We start from the raw sequence: 23,731 nt of genomic DNA on the forward strand, positions 1-23,731 counted from the left end.
TCCTGGCCTCTCATCGCTTCATACCTCCCTGGAACCGTCCAGCCGTGTTGACTAAAGACCCTTTCTTTTTGCAACAGAATCAACTCAACTTTCAACCGCAATATGGATCTAGTAAGCTGGGCATTTACAGCGATTGATCGCATATTCTCCACGAGAAAGCAGGATGCGGCTGATCCGCTCTGCCCACTCGGGAGCTTTCAGGCGGGGTACACGATCGATACTTACGGGAAATGGAACCCAATCTGCTTCTATCCTCTGGAAATCAATGATGTTGAGGATGTGTATTTACTAATATTCATGGTGATTGGATTGGGCGTGCTCAGCATTTGGATCTGGCACTGCCTTAATCTGTTAAGCCTTAAGAAAGCCTTTTCTTTATCATAAATCGATTAGATCCCCAATTATCATATCATGGGGTATCATTGCAAAGCCACACTCATTGGCTACAACCCTGTGCAAAGATTTTCGAGATCGCCAAATGATTGACGGAGCTAGAGCCCCGGGAGTCGGGGGTGGTAATGTGTACTTTTGCGTACTTTGGTGCACGCCTCACATATCGGCATGTAACTTGAGAACCGCTGAACGGATTTTGTCACCTGAAAGGGCAATTGACAGGCAACAAATAGGGCTTTAATTCTATCTATATATTGTATTAAAAGAAATGCACACCCGAGCCACTAGAGGTCGGCAAAGAATCGTCCACATGTGGGCCCTTGGATGTTAAGAGGTTAATGTTTAAAAAAAATTGTAGCCAAGAATAAAGACCATAACCCTATCAAAAACAGTAGTCAAAGTGTATATTTTCATTTTTTACGATTTATCGGAAATAAGAATTTATCGGAAAATGCTAATTATCGTAAAAACCGCAAGGAAATGACTAAATCCAGATGCAACCCTGCCATTGGAAAGAGGAGCATTTTCCATAATAAGGTCAAGGTCAAGTTCAAGGTCAAATATGAATTTATAATTAAAATCGATTATCATTAATTACTGTATCTACAAATCCTTCTGTTTAATCATCTTCCCGCGGTTCATTTGCTTAGATTTTTTGTACACATGATCTCAATAAGGTGGTGAATGAGCTTCTCGTGCCCCGCAGATTTAACATGATCAAAGATGCGCAGGCGGCGTGGAGGGAACATTATCTGGTTTCTTGTTAGAATTACCATTGATGTGTTTTTGGGTCTCGACGTGTACATGGCGCTGGCCCTGGGTGCTTTCAGTGTGGAACCACGCATGGGCTGGCGCGCCTTGGTTGCTCATTTATAAAAACTGCGTTTTTTGTACGAGCGACTGAGATGGAGATTTTATCTCTTCCGAGCGCCAGTGTACTAGGTTAGTCTCGACGACTCACGCTCATCTCTGGGGGGAGATGACGGAGTAGATCAAAGCATTGGCGGAGGGGTCTCACGCCCATGGGATGGGCCACCGGGTACGGTGCATTCGTGTTCTGACCGTCTTGGTGGCGCCCTCTGTGATGTTTTAGATCGACACGCATACCTACCCCCCTCTTAGGACTGGGGATGGCGGCGTGACTAGGACACGGGACTGGTTCTGGTCGCACCGGACCAGGTCAGTTAACCCGTTGTCCGCCGGGGCGCAGATCTGCTGTTCTGGTACCCTGAAGGACTTTGTGCTTTTTCGGGGGGAAAATGCCGGGTTGGCCCGGGCGTCGCAGGGATTGATGTTATGGATGTGTGTGTCGTAGGTATGTCACTACGAGTTATCCTTCGCAGTGTGCTTGGTTGTGTTGTACCTTGCGCTGTGCTAAGGGGCCTGGTCCTTCTCCATTCATTTTCGCCCCTCCCTCCCCCTGCTGGGCAGGGCTGGGAGGGGGCTGTCGAGGAGGTTTTCTGTTGAACCCCTCTGGCATCCCTGTGTACGTCCCGGTCCGCCGGGCCCAGGTCCGGACTCGTTCTCGACGACCTGTTGGCCTGGGTTAACCCCTTCTTGAAAACTGAAACACTTGTACTGCCTGTATAGCCGGTGTATACGCGCAGTTGAGTTTTTTTCTTGGGGGGTTAAGGGAACAACCGCCTCCTGTTAAACTAAACATTAGGGATGCACTGAAATTTCGACCACCGAAAGTTTTCGGCCGAAAATGGCAAAAAATGGCCTTTCGGCTTTCGGCCGAAAGAGTTTTTTCACCGAAAATATATCACCGAAACAGAAACAACCTGTAACTTAACGCGTGTTGTTGTGATGATGTCGCGCTGTCGGGAGTCGCACTGTTTCTATGTAAACTCTGCACGCAACGCGTCCAATAAATGCGTCTTTAACATGCTTTTATATCCTTATTTACTATATGCCCGTCGCGGTTAATCACTGAGTGATCTAATATGCATATTATTCAGAGCCAGAGGGGGGGGGGATTGTGTTTCTCACATTGACGCTGTCTGTCTGTTGCGCGTCTACTGTGCCAAAGTCAAGAGAGCACATTCATCAGTGGGGACTAGAAAGGTGCGCTCAGTAGAGCACAGATGTCCGCTGCGGCAGCCAGAGAAAAGATGGAATTAATGTACTGTATGCATTCAGAAGTGCTGAATAAATGTTTTATGGACCCATAATAGTGATTATTTATTATTTAAGTTAAGTTTAGCCATAATCATATATTTTTCCATAATCATAATGTTCCACAACATTGGTAAAAAAAAATTCTATTCTATGAATCATTTTCGGGCTTTCGGTTTTCGGCCAACTGTTTTCTATTTTCGGTATCGGTTTTGGCCAAGAATTTCCCATTCGGTGCATCCCTACTAAACATAGGGGGGTGGTTGATTCCCCGGTGTGTTGGTAGCAGAGTCGACTCGGGTTTAGGCCGGGCTTGACCCTGTCTGCCTGCGAGTGTGCCCCCGCACTTTTAATGACGTCTGCCAATCATGTCAGCCTTCTCTTGGATCTCGACCTCTCTAAGGGGTCGGGATTGTGGAGGCTGCGACATGGTGCACAGCATACCGAACGCCCCTTCCGCCGGGGTGCTGTTTCACAGTAGACCCCTTAGGTGCCTGTCTAGTCCGCAGTGCTCCGGGCACAGGTCGAGTTATGCTCTTGGCCTGTTGCCGGGATTGAGGGATCAACCTCTTGGGGGTTTTCTCCCCGGTGCGCCGACTGGCCCCACAGTGTTGTGGGGGTGTAGCCTCTGTGGAGTGCTTCAGGGCGGCGTGCCGTAGGGGGGAAGGGCCTGCTCTTGGATTGGGCCCTGTCCGATACGCGTGAATATTAAAGGCAACCAACTTGTGTTCAGCCTTGCGTTCAGCGTTTCTCAGAGAGTTGCGCCGCCTGCGGCAGCGGCCGTCTTCGCCGTGCGGCAGAGAGTTGCGCCGCCTGCGGCAGCGGCCGTCTTCCGTTGGCCATCGCAATGACTTGTTTACATCAGGGTGAACGCTGTTGTATTCGCAAATATGAGAGCCAGCAATACGTCATAACCGAACTACCAGCCTCCACACTGATGTACAGTGACTGACGTTAAAAACGTGAAATAACATATAACGTTACAATGTACAGTTTCTAGTTACAGTAGTGACGCATGAATCGAGATAGTCCTAACAGTGTTTATTATTAAGAGTCAGATAGTCCTAACAGTGTTTATTAGTAAGAGTCAAATAGTCCTAACAGTGTTTATTATTAAGAGTCAGATAGTCCTAACAGTGTTTATTATTAAGAGTCCTAACAGTGTTTATTATTAATTAACGTCATAAACGAACTACCAGCCTCCACACTGATGTACAGTGACTGACGTTAAAAACGCGAAATAACATATAACGTTACAATGTACAGTTTCTAGTTACAGTAGTGACGCGTGAATCGAGATAGTCCTAACAGTGTTTATTATTAAGAGTCAGATAGTCCTAACAGTGTTTATTAGTAAGAGTCAGATAGTCCTAACAGTGTTTATTATTAAGAGTCAGATAGTCCTAACAGTGTTTATTATTAAGAGTCCTAACAGTGTTTATTATTAATTAACGTCATAAACGAACTACCAGATTTATTTTGCACCAGGGACCTTGAAGGTTCCTGCCGCGCTCGCGGAAAAAGGGGGCGGGCTAGCAGCGTGGGGTCGTGGCCAATCAGAGAAAAGCTGAACACAAGTTGGTTGCCTTTAATATTCACGCGTCCGATACGCTGGCGATGTGGGGGGTGGTGTCATTAGTGACCGTCTGGTGGGGTCTCGATGCCACGGCATCGTTGGCCTCACCAGGCCCCCTTTTCGGGGGGTCCTGGCCCTCAGGCTGTTCCTGGGGCTGGGTCCTCCTCCGCGCTCCGCTGCTATGACCTTGGCATAGCAGACCTTGACCTTGACCTTGACCACGGCAGCACTGTGATCTCTTGACAAGACGTTGTTATTTAGTTATAAATTAATGGGGCTCACGTCGCTTGGTGCCTGAATGAGTTTCTTTTTGTCCGGCATGCTGTTAAGCCCTGGGTTTTAGAGGTAAGGGGAAAATGAGGGGTCGCCGCCCCACACAGACGCGCCGCAGACACAGACCTCATCACGGACCCCCCCATTGGCCCGGGCTTAGTCATGAGACCCCGCCACTGAGAAAGCTCTCACCCAATAAGACGCCCCGCGGGGAAAGCCCTGGTCCAATAAGAAGCCCCCCCGGGGTAAGGCAGAGGGATTACCAGCCCGCCCCTGGGGTTTGGGGTTCGGGGGAGAGGGGGGGTCCTGGCCCTCAGGCTGTTCCTGGGGCTGGGTCCTCCTCCGCGCTCCGCTGCTATGACCTTGCCACGGGGTTGGGTTCTTGACCTTTGACCCTGTGATGTTAGGGGCTGTAACAGGTTTTTTTTTCTCCCCGTTCGTTCCCTAGTGGCATGTGGGATGCGCGCCTGAGTGGTCGCGGGTCCTTTTGTGTGAAGGTAAGTCCCACGATCTGCTCACCCTGTACGTTGAGGTGCTAAACCCTCTTCCGATTCCCTCCCGTCCCCCTCTAGGGGGGTCTGGGGGCTCGGGTCCTCCCCGGTTCTGATGGTTGTGGGGGGCCTCAGCGGGTACATTTGTCGAGTTTCCGCTCTGCTCAGCTCCTGTGTTCCACTAGAGTGCAGAGCGTAAGCTATACGATAATATAACATACGGTTATCCTATAACCATAGTTATATGAGTATAGCGAGCGCTCTGCACTGACTCACTGAGGACCCCGTGGTCTTCGCCTTCGGTGGTGAAAGACTTGGGAAGGAGCTGTTAGTATGGCCACGACCCCGCTTATGTAGAGGAGCGGATGTGGGTGTGGCCAGGCGGATGGGTGTGTACATGTGGAGAAAAATTATTCAGTGTTAGATTGGATAAAGGGATAGTTCCACTCGAGTGCAGAGCGCTCGCTATACTCCTATAACTATGGTTATAGGATAACCGTATGTTCTCTGATATAACAAGATATGTAACTACTAGCTATGGTTCTCTGATAGAACAAGAGATTTAACTATGGTTCTCTGATAGAAAAAGAGATGCCATTCATCAAGATTAAATAGGTGAAAAAACATAGAATTGTTTAGGTTTTGGCACAGGAATTGAAAAAGAAATTAAAATAATACCCAACCCTAGTCAGCACACAGCAGACTGGTTATGACTCACCCAGTCGGCTATTTTATAGCGTCAGCCATGTGACACTTCCCACTCAGGCATGCATGAGGCCAGGCTCAGGTATGTAACCGTATGGACCCAGACATGCGATGGAATGGAATGGATGGTCAGATCAGAAAAATCGCGCCGCAGCTCGCCGGCAGATACAGTCATTTTGACAGATTATACGCTTACGCCTCCATCCTGTAATCACGCGCGGCCCCATAAAAGCTGGTGACCTAACAATTTGAGAATCCCTGCTGTTTTGCACTGCTCACCGGGACACGGCAGAGTACTATTACTGACTTTAAGATCCCCGCGCAGATGTCAAGAGTACTTTTATGGAAACCTGTTTTTTTCCCCCTCTCTTTTTCTTTGGTGTTTTTGACTTATTTCACTGTTTCCCCCTCCTTCTCTCTCTCTCTCTCTCTCTCTCTCTCTCTCTCTCTCTCTCTTTCTCTCTCTCTCTCTCTTTCTTTTTGAGGACCGCGAAGGTGCCCGAAGAGAGTAATCACTTACTGTCTTGTTTGTGAAGAAGACACTATAGTTAGAGTTATGAATTGATGATCTCCTTTCTTAGGCTGCACGGCAGCACTGTGATCTCTTGACAAGACGTTGTTATTTAGTTATAAATTAATGGGGCTCACGTCGCTTGGTGCCTGAATGAGTTTCTTTTTGTCCGGCATGCTGTTAAGCCCTGGGTTTTAGAGGTAAGGGGAAAATGAGGGGTCGCCGCCCCACACAGACGCGCCGCAGACACAGACCTCATCACGGACCCCCCCATTGGCCCGGGCTTAGTCATGAGACCCCGCCACTGAGAAAGCTCTCACCCAATAAGACGCCCCGCGGGGAAAGCCCTGGTCCAATAAGAAGCCCCCCCGGGGTAAGGCAGAGGGATTACCAGCCCGCCCCTGGGGTTTGGGGTTCGGGGGAGAGGGAGGGGGGGCACGAGTCGAAAGAGCCGGGGTGCTCGGTCGCTAAGGCCGGCGGTCTCCTTTAAATGGTTGCTAGGGGGCAGGTATCAAAGGTTTTGAGAGTCGCACACAGTCATGGTCATGGAGGGTATTAAAAGGCAACAAAGAGACAGTTATTCTGCTATAATCTGCCCTGCCGAGTGCAAGTTATTCTCCAATAATCAAGAGGCGAGGAGCGAGCGGGAGAGAGCTGTGATCACAAGAGCATGGTGCTGCACTCACACACACACACACACACACACACACACACACACACACACACACACACACACACACACACACACACACACACACACACACACACACACACACACACACACACACACACAGATATATACACACACACATACACACACACACAGATATACACACACACAGATATACACACACAGACACACAGATATATACACATTACACACACATACACACATAGATATACACACACAGATATATACACATACAGATATACACACACACACACACATATATATACACACACAGATATACACGCACACACACACAGATATACACACAGATACACACACACACATACACATACAGATATACATGCACACACACAGATACATACACACACAGTTATAGTTTCAAGTTTCTTTATTAGTTGTCATACAGAAGTACAGAATACTTTTATACAAAATGCTTCTTTCTGTTACGCTCCAGAGACTGTGCTAGACAAAAATAGATAAGTATAAAATAAAATAAGTATAGCAGTATAAAATAGAAGTCACGTACGTATAGACACAAGTGTTCAGTATGTACATATGTACAATGTTCAATGCAGAGTAGAAGTAACTGAGTTACCATACAATATACTATACAATATACTATATAGTGCAAAGGAGAAATGGAATGAGGTACAATTTAGGTACAATTTACAGTAAGGTGTAATGAGGTATGGGTTGTAGTGCAAATTCTTTACCAATAAATATAAAGTGTGTTTAGGTGTTCTAAAGTGTGTAAAGTGGGTGCTGCAGTGAGTTGTTTGTTTAAAGTGAGTGTGTGCGTGTGGATGTGTGTGCTGTGAGTAGGGATGGGTACCTTTCACATTTGAACCGATACCGGTACCGGTACCTGTGAATCGATACCGGTACCCAACGGTACCTTTTTTCGGTACGTAAAAAAAAGAAAATCCAAACTTCAAATAACTACAATTTCGACAGTTTTCGGCTTGTCATTGCTCCGACTGCTTTGTTGTTGAATCAAGTCAAATCCTAGGTAAGCATATATTGTGCGTGTGAACGTTGACATGAAAAGAAAAAAGTAAAAAAAAAAATAATAATAAAAAAACTTTTTTTTATTTTTTTTTTCGGTTTCTCACTTGATTCAATACTCGGTAGTACCGACGTGTTTCGGTTCGGTACCTCAAAAGTACCGAATTCGGTACCCATCCCTAGCTGTGAGTGCATTTGATGGTTGTTACATAGTGTTATTGTTCGTTGAGCATCCTGATGGCCTGGGGATAGAAGCTTCTTCCGAGTCTTTCTGTGCTTGCCATAAGACTCCGGTATCGCTTGCCTGACCGCAGCAGTTCAAAGAGGCAGTTGTTTGGGTGGCTGGAGTCTTTGATCATTCTCTTAGCCTTACCCATGCACCGCTTGTTGTAAATGTTCTGGAGAGTGGGAAGCCCCCCTCCAATTGTGCGTTTGGCTGAACGGGCCACTCTCTGTAGTCTGCTATGGTCTTGTGCGGTGCTATTCCCAAACCAGGAGGAGATATTGCCAGTCAGGATGCTCTCTATTGTACATGAGTAGAAGTTCTTAAGGATCTTCTGACTGACTTGGAACTTCCTTAGGCGCCTGAGGAAGTAGAGGCGTTGCCGTGCCTTCTTCACAACACTGTCAATGTGTGTGGTCCATGTCAAGTCCTCGGATATGTGGACTCCGAGGTACTTAAAACTATACACACACAGATACACAGATATACACACACACAGATATACACACACAGATATATACACACATACACACACACACAGATATACACACACAGACAGATATATACACACACAGACAGACAGACAGACAGACACACACAGGTCACACCACAGCAAGCTGTACACACTGGATTTATCCTCAGCAACTCCCCCTTCTCATTCTCTCTCTCTGAACCTCTCACTCTCACTCTCACTATCACTCTCTCTCACACACAAACACACACACACAGACTGACAGACATACACACATTCACACAAACTTTTCTCTGTCCCTAATGGTGTTGTACAAGACGTAATCTGCAATCTGCCTTAGAGGCCTTTCTCAGTTCCAGCAGTGTTTACTTTGATGTGCTCTGGGTGGTCTTTAGCCCATGGACATAGAAACGGGCCATATGAAAACATAGACATACACACACACACGCACACGCACACGCACACGCACACACACACAGATGTGTGTTTTCATGTGTTGTTGGGATGTTCCATAGACTTGCAGTCATTCCCTAACCCTAATCTTAACCATAACAACTACAGTACATGCCTAACCCTAACTCGTATCCTAATCTTAACCGAACCTTAGCCATAACCATAACCCCTGACCCTAAAATAGCTCCTTTACATTGTGGGCTCCGGCCAATGTATTATTGTCATTCCTTGTGGGGACATGTGGACCCCATAACGGTAGGAAAACAAGGACACACAAACACACACATACACACACACAAACTGTTTAGGCCATGTCCAGACGAAGACGGAACCGATCTTTTTCGTTTTCATTTAGTTTTCGATGACCGGATGGGCGGGGGATCGTTTATAATTCCGTGGGCAACGTTATACCATTCATCTAATGTGGGTCAAATGTTCATCATAGCAGTTAGTATCGAGCACGGTAATAATAAACGCTAAAACTCACCCCAGTCTCCGCGGGCCGTTGGGCGATCAGCGTGGAGAAGACAGTTTTCAATTATGGGATGTCGAAATACCGGATCTATTTCCAGGTTGTATAATAGTATATACGTCCAAATCATGTTGTTTATCGAGTTATTGGCAACGGATCGCTATGTATTGTGTCGAACTCGAGTCCCGGGACCTATAGAGAGTGCCCGGAAGTAATATGGGTGATCACCACTTCATCCACATGACTTCCTGTTTGGCGCTTCTGCCGATCGGCCACCAGATGGCGCTCTTGAACCGCTAGAGGGTTGAGAGGAGGCCAGCACTGTGTCTCAGGGCTGCGGAGGAAAAATATGATTTCGATCACAGATTTTTGAAATATTGATATTAAAGACGAGTTAGGGTGTCCTCTGCAACTTTAGCATGGCTAGGAACAGGGGCGGACCTTCCTACAGGCGATATAGGCGGTCGCCTAGAGCGCCACCCAGAGGGGGGCGCCAAAAGTTAAATAAAAAAATTTATTATTTTTTTTTATTTTTTATTTACATTTTTTTTTTTCTGTGCAGTTTTGGCGCCCCCCTCTATATCTGCAACCATCATTTTTACATAAAAAAAATTCTAACATAAGGGAAAATGAGCCAAAAATCTAAAACGGTCGGTCGGTCTGAGCCTCAGCTTTAGGTGTTCACAGTCAGAACAATTACAAAAAAAAAAGTTTGTTTGCGCAGTGGTGAATCTCGCCTAGGGCGCCAAATGTGCTAGGTCCGCCCCTGGCTAGGAAAGACGCCTAAACACGTTTTCGGCACTTAAAGTGTTAACGAAACCACTAAAAACGCTGTATCGCTGCCACAAATGTACAAAATAAACATCTTTCCTGTTTTAGATGTCGCTCTTTTATTTTGAAACCCCCCGACCGGAAGTGTTATTGTTGTTTTCGCTAGCGGAACAACTTGTGTCGTCCGGTTCTGTGCTTTTGAGCTAACGCTAGTTTCCAAAGGAGAGGAGAGAGACACCACGGCTCACATGCGCAAATGCAGCTACAGACAATCGATGATGATGAGGAAGAGCTGCTGATTTTAATCGGCAGGAGAGAGAGCGCGTCAAAGCCGTATATAATATGGTGCGGTCGTAGGCACGACAGCGCAGCTCGAACTACCTGTTGTATTAAATTAATTTATTGATGTTTAACTTGTCCCTGTGTCCAGTCCTTTCGACTAGTCCCACCCGTTCATTGTAAACAATGATGCATGTAATTGTATTAACGTTACTGTGTGTTGTAGCTATGTTAATAATGCGCATGCGGGTTAAGGGAGAGGTGGGCTATCGCGTTATCGGTTCAGGAAAGATGCGTACTGGCTTGTAAAGACGGGATTGATTTATTGCGTCTTCAGATTTGTTCACTCTGGGACCCGTTCTCAAAAAATTGTGTATTCAGGCTCCCAGAGCGCGGTTCCGTCTGGACGAAACGTGTATGTATACGATAAAATACTTTGGCGGATACACCCAAAATCGTCGTTGTCTGGACAAGGCCTTAGAGAGATCCTGCTTAAAGCAGGTGCTCAGCGCATACACTTTATAATAGGGGTGTGTCAGGATATCCGGTTAAATGGTTAATTATCTTTTTCTTTATAATTTCTTTTTTTAACTTTTTAAATTGAATAGGGCAAGGATTCTTAAACTTTTTTATACCATGACCTCATTTGATTTAGGATTCTTTGGTGACCCCACACTTAACTCTTTGCCCGCCAAACCCGAGAAAAGTCTGGTTTCGTCGCCAACCATTGAGCACCGGACTCGACTTTTCTCAGGTTTTGATCCTTTGATCTTTTTCCTTTGATCCCCATTCTAAACACTCGGCCGGAGCTCCCTGGGTCTCCCTGGCACATCTGCCTACGTTAAAATTGCAATGATGATCGAATCCTGCCAGGTATCCCCTGAAACCCAAAATACTCCCAAATCAAAGGTATATGTACCTTCACAAAATCATCAAGGGGGGGGCGGGGTAGTTTTAACTCAAAACTGTGATAGTGTTTGCCGAGCATGTTTTTCGTCCGGTGAAACACAGAACTGTGATCGTACATTTCAGATTCGGTAAAATAGACATAGAATGTACCTTACCTTAGCCAGAAGCCTTATTCCAAGAAGAAGAATTCCAAGTGATCGCATCGCCATCGTGATTACCAGTGTATATGTCTATACACGTTTCGATGGTCAAATACGCTTAGGCAACGGAATTTTGAGGCGATCAATGTGATTTTCTGTTCAAGCAGCAGGAGGGGCCACTACCAAGGGGAAAAAAATTGAGGCTGTGTATCAACCCCAAGCCATTGCAGTTCAGACATGGACGATACTGCCACCTGGTGATAGTCGATCAGCATTGCAGTTCTAATATATGTGAATGTGCCACAATGATGCAGATTGCTCCGGGCAAGTCTGTAGAGCGGGAATCAAAGTAAAAAGATCAAACGATCCAAAAACGTAATATCTCGTTTTTGGCACTCAAAGCTTGTCGAGCAAACACGTAGTTTTCCGTTTTTGGCACAGAATGTGTTAAGTAGCGTTTTTTTTCTTCAAATGTATCCAAGAGTAAACATCCTAACCATTTCACAACAGCAGTCATAGTGTATATTTTCAGCAATATGTTTGTTTACCAATAGGTTAAAGTGTTATTAGTGAGATTTTAGTTTTGTCACTGTGTTAATATTTTTGTGGAAATCCGCCATTTTGAATTAGTGGCCATCGCCGAATGATGATGATTTGTAGTCATATGAGAAGAGGGCATCCAGAGCTCTCAATGAGCATTGACATTTTGAAAAACTACATTTCCTAGCGATTTCCAGCTAACTGCAAGCAAATGACTTCTGTATGAAATATAATTATTTCTCATGATACTCTATCACAAAACTGAACGTTATTGGCAGCCCAGTTAGTGTGTCTACCTTATGTGAACATTTTGCAACCATCTGTGTTGAAATCCGATCCAAAATGGCGGAGCCATATCCATTCTAAGAATCTAACTGTACATACAGTAGATTTCATTCTTCATTCTCGGTGCACACCTGGTGATACTAAATCCAAATTGAACTCTGCCATTTGAAAGAGGAGATTTGGCCCGATCCATAGATGTGCGAGTTGGCTATAATAAGGTCATTTATAGCCCTCATATTCTATATTCTATAATAATATTTCAAATTGCATGTATCCGGATGGAAGAATTCAGTACTGTATCTACAAAACCTTCTGTTTAATCATCTTCCCTTTATTCATTTCCTTAGATTTTTTGTACACGTGATCTCAAGAAGGGGCTATATCTTTAGCATGGTGTTATTCACTGTCAAAGATGCAAAGAAAAATCATAATTTATATTCTCCTTAGTTTCATCACAATGTACTCAAGCCTAGTAACAGACACAATATTTCTGGGAATACACTGGGAATACATTCACTGAGATCCATAGATGTCCCTAGATACCAATAACATGCTAATGGACCTTGTAGAAGTGGAGAAATCTTCCATTTACTTAGGTATGTATTTTAGGCGGATTTTCAGAAAATAGGGCTAGGGCTTAACAGGTTAATTTAATCGCGCTCCGAGAGGCAGCGCGTTCTCACTCTAGCGCCAACCTCACGCACTGAGAGAGAGAGTGAGAGAGAGAAAGAGACAGACAGAGGAGTCGAGTGGAATGGAGTGCCGTTCTCAGAATGTTTCAGTCAGTTTCACGAGTGTCTCTGCTAATGGTGAGTAGATGACAGGCATGCTGTACTTTTTGTAGTTAGCTAACATTATGCACTAGTGTTGTTGTGATGATGAGCAGCCGGGTTAACTTGTGGATGATCGCTGTGCATAGCCTATGTTGTGCGGATGTCTGGTAGATGGCTTTGTATTGTCTTGTTGAGAGAGAGAAAATCTGGATGTGAAATGGGCACCCCTGGACAGTTATCGCGGCAGACCACTTTTGGAACCACTGACAGGCTGCCCATTGATGGTAACCATTAATGTTGACAAAAAAAAACAGACAAAAAACGGTTAATGTGAGTGGATAGTCTGCCCTCAAAATTGCCTAAAATTAAAGACAGGTGTGGTGAAAACATATCCCCAACATCAATGAAGTATATAGGCTCATTGATTATGCAGAGTTGCTGGGGGGTGTAAAAGTGCACTGCAGCAAAGGACATCCTGTATCGATGATGCCAGTAGCCAGAGGGCCCCATATAGTTCTTTGAGACGGTGTCCTTTTGGTGAACTAAGGTCACAGGCTTCCCCTTCTCTTGAATCTCGCTCTCTTTGACCTTTATCTACACTCAGAGTAGTTTTGAGATATTGACGTTTAAAGTTGTCACATCCCATAGAGCAAAACTAACGTAAACATTTTAATTAGCATTGTTGCTCTACTTAAACACTTAACCTAACACTTCACTCACATGTAAAGACCTGTCCATAGAGCTACATTATATGAATAAAGACCTGTCCATAGAGCTACATTATATGAATAAAGACCTGCCCATAGAGCTACATTATATGAATAAAGACCTGCCCATAGAGCTACATTATATGAATAAAGACCTGTCCATAAAGCTACATTATATGAATAAAGACCTGTCCCTAGAGCTACATTATATGAATAAAGACATGTCCCTAGAGCTACATTATATGAATAAAGACCTGTCCATAGAGATACATTATATGAATAAAGACCTGTCCATAGAGCTACATTATATGAATAAAGACCTGTCCATAGAGCTACATTATATGAATAAAGACCTGTCCATAGAGCTACATTATATGAATAAAGACCTGTCCATAGAGCTACATTATATGAATAAAGACCTGTCCATAGAGTTACATTATATGAATAACTAAAAGAAAAATAGCCATAGAACCTTCTTAATTCAAGGTCACAGTTTGTTTTATACGTGGCAAATTGTGGTCACTCACCCAATGGATGACCTGTATGCTCACCTACTCACTCGCATGAGAGCTGAGAGGAACGTTTAGTGGGACGCATGCACAGATCGTGTACATGCTTCTAGTGACTTGCCCTGTTTTAAAAACTTGATGATATATGGGCTGTTAGCATTAGCAAGTTAGTGTAACGTTAACCAAACAACTTTCACATTCCACAACTGGCTGCGCAAACAACACAGTGTTAGTTTCACCGTGGGTCTGGACGGTTTTGTACTTGTTTAATTCTTAATTCTCGCAGGACTGCCGCCATGCGCTGCGCACGGGAACTTGTGGTCACTCATCCACTCAGCCACAGATGCTCCGACACTCAGTCATGGACGATCTGGCAGGGCGTTTTTTTTCCGAACGCATGCACAGGTAGCACCGTGGGCCTGCGCGGTTCCTGCTTGTTTATTTACCTCCACTCTTCTGTGTACTGTTCTCCCTTCACCCCTTTAAAGGAATACGCCAACTTTTGGGGAAATTAGCTTATTTGCCATCTACCCTGGAGTTAGACAAGCTGATACATACCCTTTTCTTCTCTGTGCATGCATTAGGCTTAGGGAACAGCCACACCATTAGCCTAGCTTAGCGACATTCACTGGAAGTAGGTGTGCCAGTGTAGCCGATATATACTCTGAACAACTTTTTGCCGAACCACTGCTGCCTGGGCGCAGTGATTTCATCACCTCAAAAGCCCAGTTTTTCAAAACAGGGCTTTTGAGGTGATAAAATATATACTTAGAAAACTAAAATCTCTAATTATTATTTTTTTCTCCACGTGGTAAATACACAGGTCACAACATGTTTACAGGGAAGTTTTGGAGTTGTATTTGGAGTGTATTTCGTGACTGTTGGGAACTAGGCTACACTGGCACACCTACTTCCAGTGAATGATGCTAAGCTAGGCTAACGGTGCGGCTGTTCCCTAAGCCTAATGCATGCACAGAGAAGAAAAGAGTATGTATCTGCTTGTCTAACTCCAGGATAGATGGCAAATAAGCTAATTTCCCAAAAAGTTGGCGTCTTCCTTTAAGCTACTCACAGCTAGCACTGTAAATAGAGATGTCACATCTTCGGTCTTATTGAGGAATGAGGTTTATTGGTTATCAAGGGTTGCGTTCTTTTGGCATTTGATTGGTTGAAAGATAATACGATAAGATAAGATAAGATGGGGATTTGGTGTCTTTTACTTATTCTGTACATTTAAAAAAAAAAAGTCTAAATGCTAAAGCCAGAACAGCGGAGGTCCTTAATCGTCCATTGTAGTGTAGCAGCCTACCAAAGAGTCTGCCTCGAGTCGATCTGGGCTAAGGCGCTGCTAACCTGTTTTTAAAAAGGTTTTACAATTCATAAACATTGCTCAAAGATTAAATAGATCTTTATTCTAGACAATATATACCAAAGCTTTTTAGAGGCTACATTAGCCACAGATGTCGGATGTCGTTTGAAATCTCATTAATTTCTACATTTCCATAACCTGTTCCACACTATAACATGTTGTCTGTGTTTATAACTATAGTTGTGATGAGTGCACGGGCTTGGAACCATTTAAATCTTTGTAGTTACTACTGTAGTTATCGTCATAGTTGTCGTCTTAGGTGTGAAGGGGGATTTACCCTATAAAACTAACCTCTCCTCTCTTCTGTCTTCCTCTGACTTTCTCTCCCCCTCTCTCTATCTCTCCTTCTATCCCTCCCTCTCCCCACCAGCGCTGAGTGTGTATGCAGCCTGGGTTCAGAGTTCCGTCGTGGGGCAGGTGTGTTGGACATTGTGTATGAGTCTCCCTCCCAGCTGCTCACCTGTGGCTACGACACCTTCATCCGCTTCTGGGATCTCCGTGTCAGCCCCAGGTACGCCCCGGGCTTATTGTCTGTCTGTCTGCATGTCTGTCTGGCTGACTGTCTGGCTGACTGTCTGCATGCATGTCTGTCTGTATGTCTGTCTGCATGTCTGGCTGACTGTCAGCATGTCTGTCTGTATGTCTGTATGTCTGGCTGACTGTCTGCATGTCTGTCTGTCTGTCTGCATGTCTGTCTGCATGTCTGTCTGTCTGGCTGACTGTCTGCATGTCTGTCTGTATGTCTGCATGTCTGTCTGGCTGACTGTCTGCATGTCTGTCTGTATGTCTGTCTGTATGTCTGCATGTCTGCATGTCTGGCTGACTGTCTGCATGTCTGTCTGTATATCTGTCTGCATGTCTGTCTGGCTGACTGTCTGCATGTCTGTCTGTATGTCTGTCTGCATGTCTGTCTGGCTGACTGTCTGCATGTCTGTCTGGCTGACTGTCTGCATGTCTGTCTGTATGTCTGTCTGGCTGACTGTCTGCATGTCTGTCTATCTGTGTCTGTATGTCTGTCTGCATGTTGTATGTCTATCTGTCTGTATGTCTGTCTGACTGTCGGTCTATCTGGCTGACTGTATGTCTATCTGGCTGACTTGTCTGTCTATATGTCTGCCTGGCTGACCGACTGACTGTCTGCATGTCTGTCTGTATATCTGTCTGACTGTCTGTCTGTCTGACTGTCAGACTATCTGTCCGATTGTCGTCGGCCTGTCTGTCTCACTGGATGGACAGTCTTGTCTGTCAAACATTTACACCAGCTATACACCACAGCCCTCTACTGCACTGTCTGTGTCACTCAGTCAGTCTGTTTGCTAGATCAGTACATTTTCAGTTTTAAAAAAGGACCCCAAACTTGAAACCTACTTGCCAATAAAATCGTATCTTCATCAGAGATGGGAACAGAGGGGACGCACACACACACACACACACACACACACACACACACACACACACACACACACACACACACACACACACACACACACACACACACACACACACACACACACACACACACACACACACACACACACACACACACACACACACACAATATTTATACATCACCACTACTGCTGCCATTTCCATTGCTGTGTGCTGTGGGACACTAACCAACACCCCTCTGTGCGGTGCAGTGCCGAAATTAATGGAGACCTAGGCGCCTAACCACTCGCACCAAGCAGGGGGCCCTAACATTTCAGGGGAGGGTACCATGTATGTGGGACGGGGAGAGGGGGTAGTATTTCGGGCGATCAGTGAAGTAAGACAAATGAGATCTGATTGGCAGCCAGCTCTGGGGAGTTGGTAGGGACTGGGGCTGGGGTGGAGGTGGGCCTAGGGGTCCCTCTTTAGGCATCAATAATTCACACACCCCAACCAAGCCCCTCAGGAGGCTCCCCGGGTCATCGAGGAGCTACAGGGCTTCCGTTGGAGAGAAACGGGCCTTTGAGAGCCATACAGTTAGATGCCTCATGCCACACACACATACACATACATACACACACACATGCATACACACACTGGAGTGTTTGTCATGGTCCTTGTAATGTTAATTTAATTTTTTCTGACCATTTCCATTCCCCGCGGACACCACGTGGGTCATAGGTTTGGCCGAGAGTGGGAAAGCGAACATAAGCCATGTGAGAATTAGACACACAACTGCACAAACTCACTCAACCTATTCACTCACAGCATCTAATTATACTGTCACTCTCAGAGAAGAGATGAACAAGGTTATAAGTGTGTGACAGCGGATTGGCTAACGTTAGATAACGCTGGATTTATTGGAGTTAAGTTATTGTATCCAGTGTTCTTTTCCTACTTGGAAGACACAATGACAGCGAGTGACTTCACTCTCAATGGACTGCTAAAATAAGAATGTGCGTGTGCGTGTGTGTGTGTGTGTGTGTGTGACTCCAGACGTCACTGCTGCCCTGCTGTCTGCCCCCGCTCCCTCTCCATCACTTATTGATGAGGTCTCCACTAATGGAGGATCGATCTCTATTGGCAGGACCCCCAAAATACTCCACACCACCGCCACCCACCCCACCCTGTCCTACCACCACCCACAGCTTTCTCCTGTCAACAAGGGATGGAGTTTCAGCATCACACACACATACATGCATAAATCACATTGTCACTTTTAATACTTGGTTGCTAATCCTTTGCAGTCAATGGCAGCCTGACGTCTGGAACCCATAGACATCACCAGACACTGGGGTTTCGTCCCTGGTGATGCTCTGCCAGGCCTCTACTGCAACTCTTCAGTTCCTGCTTGTTCTTGGGGTATTTTCCCCTCAGTTTTGTCTTCAGCAGGTGACATGCATGCTCATTTGGATTCAGGTCAGGTGATTGACTTGGCCATTGCATAACATTCCACTTCTTTCCCTTAAAAAACGTCTTTGTTCATGTGAAGCGCCAATGAGGAGATAATTGCCTGGAACACTTAAGAATTCATCCTTCTGCTTTTGTCACCAGTCACATCATCAATAAATACAAGGGAACCAGTCCCATTGGCAGCCGTACATGCCCACGCCATAACAGTTCCTTTCCTTCCCATTATTCTGGTACAAGTTGTTTTTTGTTTCATCTGTCCATAGTGTTGGATTCTGATCAATCAGCCAGTATCACGTCTTCGTCTGTTTGGCTTGTGTTATCCTCTCCATCCACTGACCTCTGCGTTGTGTTTGTTTCTCTCCGACGTCTTCTCATACTGGCTGTACAATCCTTATCTTTCCCCGTTAATGCAATCCGCAACCATAATAATTCACCACCTTTGTCAGAATTTGACACCTTGACAGCATGATACCTTTCTTGGAAGAGCGTTGTTTATTAAATAAACAGAACCTCATAATCAGATGGGAACCCATTCGTATTGTCATTGCTATCGTCCTTCTGCTTTCCAGTCCAATAGTGGCTCAGGCCTTGTCGTTAGCCAAAAACCCTCCTTGTGTTAGCCGAAGCTAATGATGATGTGGCCTCCCCCCCCCCCCCCCCTCTCTCTGTGATGAGAGGAGGGAGCCGTCTCAGAGTCGTTCTTCGTCGTTCTTGGTCTGCCCTAGCCCCTCTCCTGGTTACTATGTGCCGCTGCCATGACAACAGCTTTAACCTTTAAACACACATTTTAAACGTCTGTTTCATTAATGATGTCAAACCTCTCTCCCTCGCTCCTGTGCCTGTGCCGTTCGTATCAGCTTGTTGATGTGCTGTGGAATGCAAACATTCTGCCTGCTGCTCCTGCTGACTGCTGCTTCCACCACCCTCTGCTAAACCATGCACATTTCGACCTCTCTGACCCGGACCCTCCAGCTGCTGTCATCTCCCCCAATATACATTACATACATTGAAAACACCGATATCTCTCAATAGGATGTTGTTCCAGAACTGTACAGGCTTTTTAGGTGTTTTTTTTTTCTTTTTTCTTTTTTTTTTACAAACTCTACTCTGGTCTACCTGTTTTTGAGGCTCACCAATGGTTTACATATTGTGGTGAACCCTCTGTAAATCAAATCAAATCAAATCAAATGTATTTGTAGAGCCCGGGATCACATGGATTTGCTCCCATGGGCTGTACAAGTCAAGAAGAAACATCACAATAGATCAAGAAAAAAACCACCATAAAATCCAAATATGCAACACTCCCAGACTTTCCCCCAATGAAGATAAGGAACGACTTACTAAAAACCTAGCAATACGTGGAGGAGAGAAACCTCAGATGGGCTGTTCAAAGGGGATCCCCAACTGGATGTCTGTGATAATATTATAATAATAATAATAATAATAATAATAATAATAATAATAATAATAATAATAATAATAATAATAATAATAATAATAATAATAATAATAATAATAATAATAATAATAATAATAATAATACATTTTGTATAGCGTTTTTCAAAATGCTCAAAGACACTTTACAGGGGAGCTCCAGTAGCTCACCACGTACCGCGAGTGCTATTTCAGCGCCGTGGACAACCGTGCTCGTCACGGATCTGGGGCTGAGCGAGTTCGAATCCCGGACTGCAGCCGTGCCTTTCCCAGAGTGTCTTCCCCCCCATCTGAACCCTTTCAGCCTGCTTCTGTCGGTCGAACTTGACTAAGTATAAATGCGATAAACGTATAAAAGAGCCAGGGAAATGGCCAAAGTTTAAAAAAAAAAATACACTTTACAGAGCAAAATAAACAATGCAGTTTTAGTAGAAAAAATGAAAATACAAAAATTATTATTAAAGGCTTGAAGGCAAGGGTAAAAAGGTGGGTTTTTATGGCTTTTTTAAATGATGAGAGGGTGTCTGCATGACGGATATGGTTGGGCAGGGCGTTCCAGAGGGTGGGGGCAGCTGCAGCGAAGGCCCTGTCGCTTAGTCCTGATGGGTTGAAGGAGGTTAGCATCTGCGGACCTGAGGCAGCGGGTAGGCGTGTGGTGGGGAAGGAGGTCAGAGAGGTAGGAGGGGGCCAGATTGTTGAGGGCTTTGAAGGTGATGAGTAGAATTTTGAACTGAATCCTGTATATGATGGGGAGCCAGTGGAGATCGTGGAGGATGTGGTCGGAGCGGCGGGTGGAGGTGAGCAACTGAGCATGCGAGCAGCAGAGTTTTGGACGTATTGTAGTTTGTTGAGGATTTTGGTGGATGTGCCATACAGAATGCTGTTGCAATAGTCCAGTCGGGAAGTGATGAGTGCATGGGTCAGTGTTTCAGCAGCAGAGAAGGATAGTGAGGGGCGTAGACGGGCAATGTTCCTGAGGTGGAAGAAGGCTGTTTTTGTGATCTGGTTTACATGCAGGAAAGAAGGAAAGGGTGGGGTCAAGAATGATACCTAGGTTGTGGACCGTGGATATGTGAAGCAGGGGAGATGCTATTGCCACGGAAGGAGTAGAGACAATTAGGTAGCTGATAAGTACTGGTCACCCACATCTCACGTGCACACACCCCAGACACACACACTACAAAGCCACTAGGTTAGTGAGGAGTATGTTGAGCAGAGGTGAGGTTGGAGTTGTTGTATTGAGAGAGAGAGATTGAGAGATTATTCGGAGTTGTGTAAGGTGAGAGGTAGTGAGAGGAGAGGTGAAGGCAAGAAGGTGTTCATTGTGTACGGACCCTGGACTGGCTGAGAAACCCCCTTGTGTACTGACCCTGGACCGGACGACTACCCTGAGTATTTAACAATCCCTTTTTCTGTCTGCGAGCCTGTTTTGTGTTTTTGACCATCGGACTGTTAATGTCCATTCTCTTGCCTATCAAACTGGATTTTGCCTTAATTCAATAAATATTCTTATTGATTGATATTGCTCTTGTGTGGACCTTTGAATTTGTTAGTATTTGAACCGTGGCGAGTCTGGTCCCCACCAAACGCAAGACCAAATATAGGAAGTGACCCGATAAACTGTGCATCTTGAGTAGAAGGAAACAAAACAAACACTGCGGCGCGCACTGCAAAACAAGCACGCTTGGAACATGTCTCGTGGACAGACGTGGGCGAATGAGGAGGTAAAAGCCCTGATAGAAATATGGTCAGATGAGCTAATTAAACAGCTGCTTGTGGCCACTCACAAAAACAACGAGGTGTACAAGTTGTTTAGCGAGAGAATGATGGCAATGAGCTTCAATCGAACAATCGACCAATGTCACATCAAAGTAAAAAAAACTGCGTCAGCATTTCAGCAATATATGAGAATAATGCGTGTGCGCTGGGCTGCTCCGGGGAATAATGTGGTGTGTGTGTGTACTGTATGTGTGTGCGCTGGGCTGGGCTGCTTCGCAGAATAATGTGGTGTGTGTATATGTGTGTGCGCTGGGCTGGGCTGCTTCGCAGAATAATGTGGTGCATGTGTGTGCGCTGGGCTGCTTCGCAGAATAATATGGGGTGTGTGTGTATGTGTGTGGGCTGGGCTGCTTTGCAGAATAATGTGGTGTATGTATGTGCGCTGGGCTGCTTCGCAGAATAATGTGGGGTGTGTGTGTATGTGCACTGTAGAGCTGTCCCCGAAGCCTGTTTTTTGGATTCTATATATCCAATAGACGAGCGCCCTTTTCGATCGCGTGACATTGTTCAGAAAGTTTGGTGCACTTGACAAATTGCAGTGTGAAAGCAAACCAAACCAAATGAAAAATGCAACAGTGTTGCAACTTCACCCCCCCGAATCGCACCGAGTCCACTGCAATATATATAAGGAAGCCATAACTGCCTATAACAAAGAAATACAAGTGGCAAGAAAGGACCCTTTTTTTTTTTTTTTTTTTTTATTATCTTTTTCCCCCTCCTTTTTCCTCCGATTTTCTCACATCCCAATGTTAGTCGTTATGCCAATTCCCAATCCCCTTCCTGGTCGCTGCGCACTTACCCCCCACAGTCGGTCTGGGAGAGTGGAGGCTATCACGTGCTTCCTCCGACACACGTCTAGCCAATCAACCGCTTCTTTTCACCTGGCAGCGCGGACTCTCACTGAGAGGGCGTAGCGTGTGGAAGGATCACACTATCCCACTTAGATCCTATCCGCGCTTAGCAGGCGCCCCGACCGAACTGTAGGAGTCGCTGTTTACAACGACCCGGACCCACCCCGCCAGCTTCTCCCACCCTCTAATACTGCCAATTGTATTAGTGTGAACGGCCAGCCAAGCTGGTGACAACCCCGGAGCTGTGAGCTGGATTCGAACAGGCGAATCCAGCGTCTCCGGGGTTGGTGACGAACACAATCTCCGCTACGCCACCTGACCGAAAGGACTATTTTTCTAAGATTATCACAGAGAATGTTGGAAACTCTAGACTATTATTCTCAGCCATCGACCAGCTACTCAACACTGCCCCCACCCCTCCAGTCATCTGCATCAAAATGTGAAGAACTAGCATTATTCTTCAATAACAAAATAACTTCAATTAGAGCCAGCATTAGTCCTGATACAAACATGGACACAATCAGCAAACCCTGCGAAAAAGTAACCATACTGTAGGAAAATTTGCTTGCATTACATCAACTGAGATTTACAAAACTGTCATGGAATGTAACTCCTCCACTTCCTGTATTGACCCTATACCCACAGCATTTTTTAAGCGAATATTCGAGAGTATTGCAAGTCATGTCCTAAATATTATAAATACATCGCTTCTGACAGGTATTTTCCCAGACGCATTCAAAACAGCTGTCGTAAGACCCTTACTAAAGAAACCCAAACTAGACAGTAATGTACTAACCAACTATAGGCCAATATCCAACCTCCCATTCATCAGCAAGATACTTGAAAAAAAATTCTCAATACAAATAAACTCCTTTCTCAAAGAAAACAACATCATGGAGGAATTTCAATCAGGCTTCAGAATGCACCATAGCACTGAAACTGCTCTTACAAAAATAAATAGTGACCTCAGAATAAACTCTGATGCAAACAAAGTCTCAATTCTCATCCTATTAGATCTAAGCGCAGCGTTTGACACGATCGACCATGATATCCTAATAAATCGTCTCGAAAAGTTAGTTGCTCTTTTTTTTTTTATATATATATATTTTTTATAGAGATAATTTTTTTGCCGTTTTATCGCTTTATTGCTACTGGGCAGTC

At 45.1% G+C, this 23,731-nt stretch overlaps 1 protein-coding gene across 1 annotated transcript in view; it reads left to right on the forward strand.

Moving 5' to 3' along the window:
• The window catches only part of fbxw4 (F-box and WD repeat domain containing 4), a 184,130-nt gene that overhangs the window by 97,092 nt on the left and 63,307 nt on the right, over positions 1 to 23,731 (forward strand). The window contains 1 exon segment of the mRNA XM_084321959.1: positions 16,036 to 16,176. Within this exon segment, the coding sequence (XP_084178085.1) occupies positions 16,036 to 16,176 (141 nt within the window).

Source organism: Notolepis coatsorum (assembly GCF_963971535.1).
Source record: "Notolepis coatsorum genome assembly, chromosome: 9".
NCBI lineage: Eukaryota > Metazoa > Chordata > Actinopteri > Aulopiformes > Paralepididae > Notolepis > Notolepis coatsorum.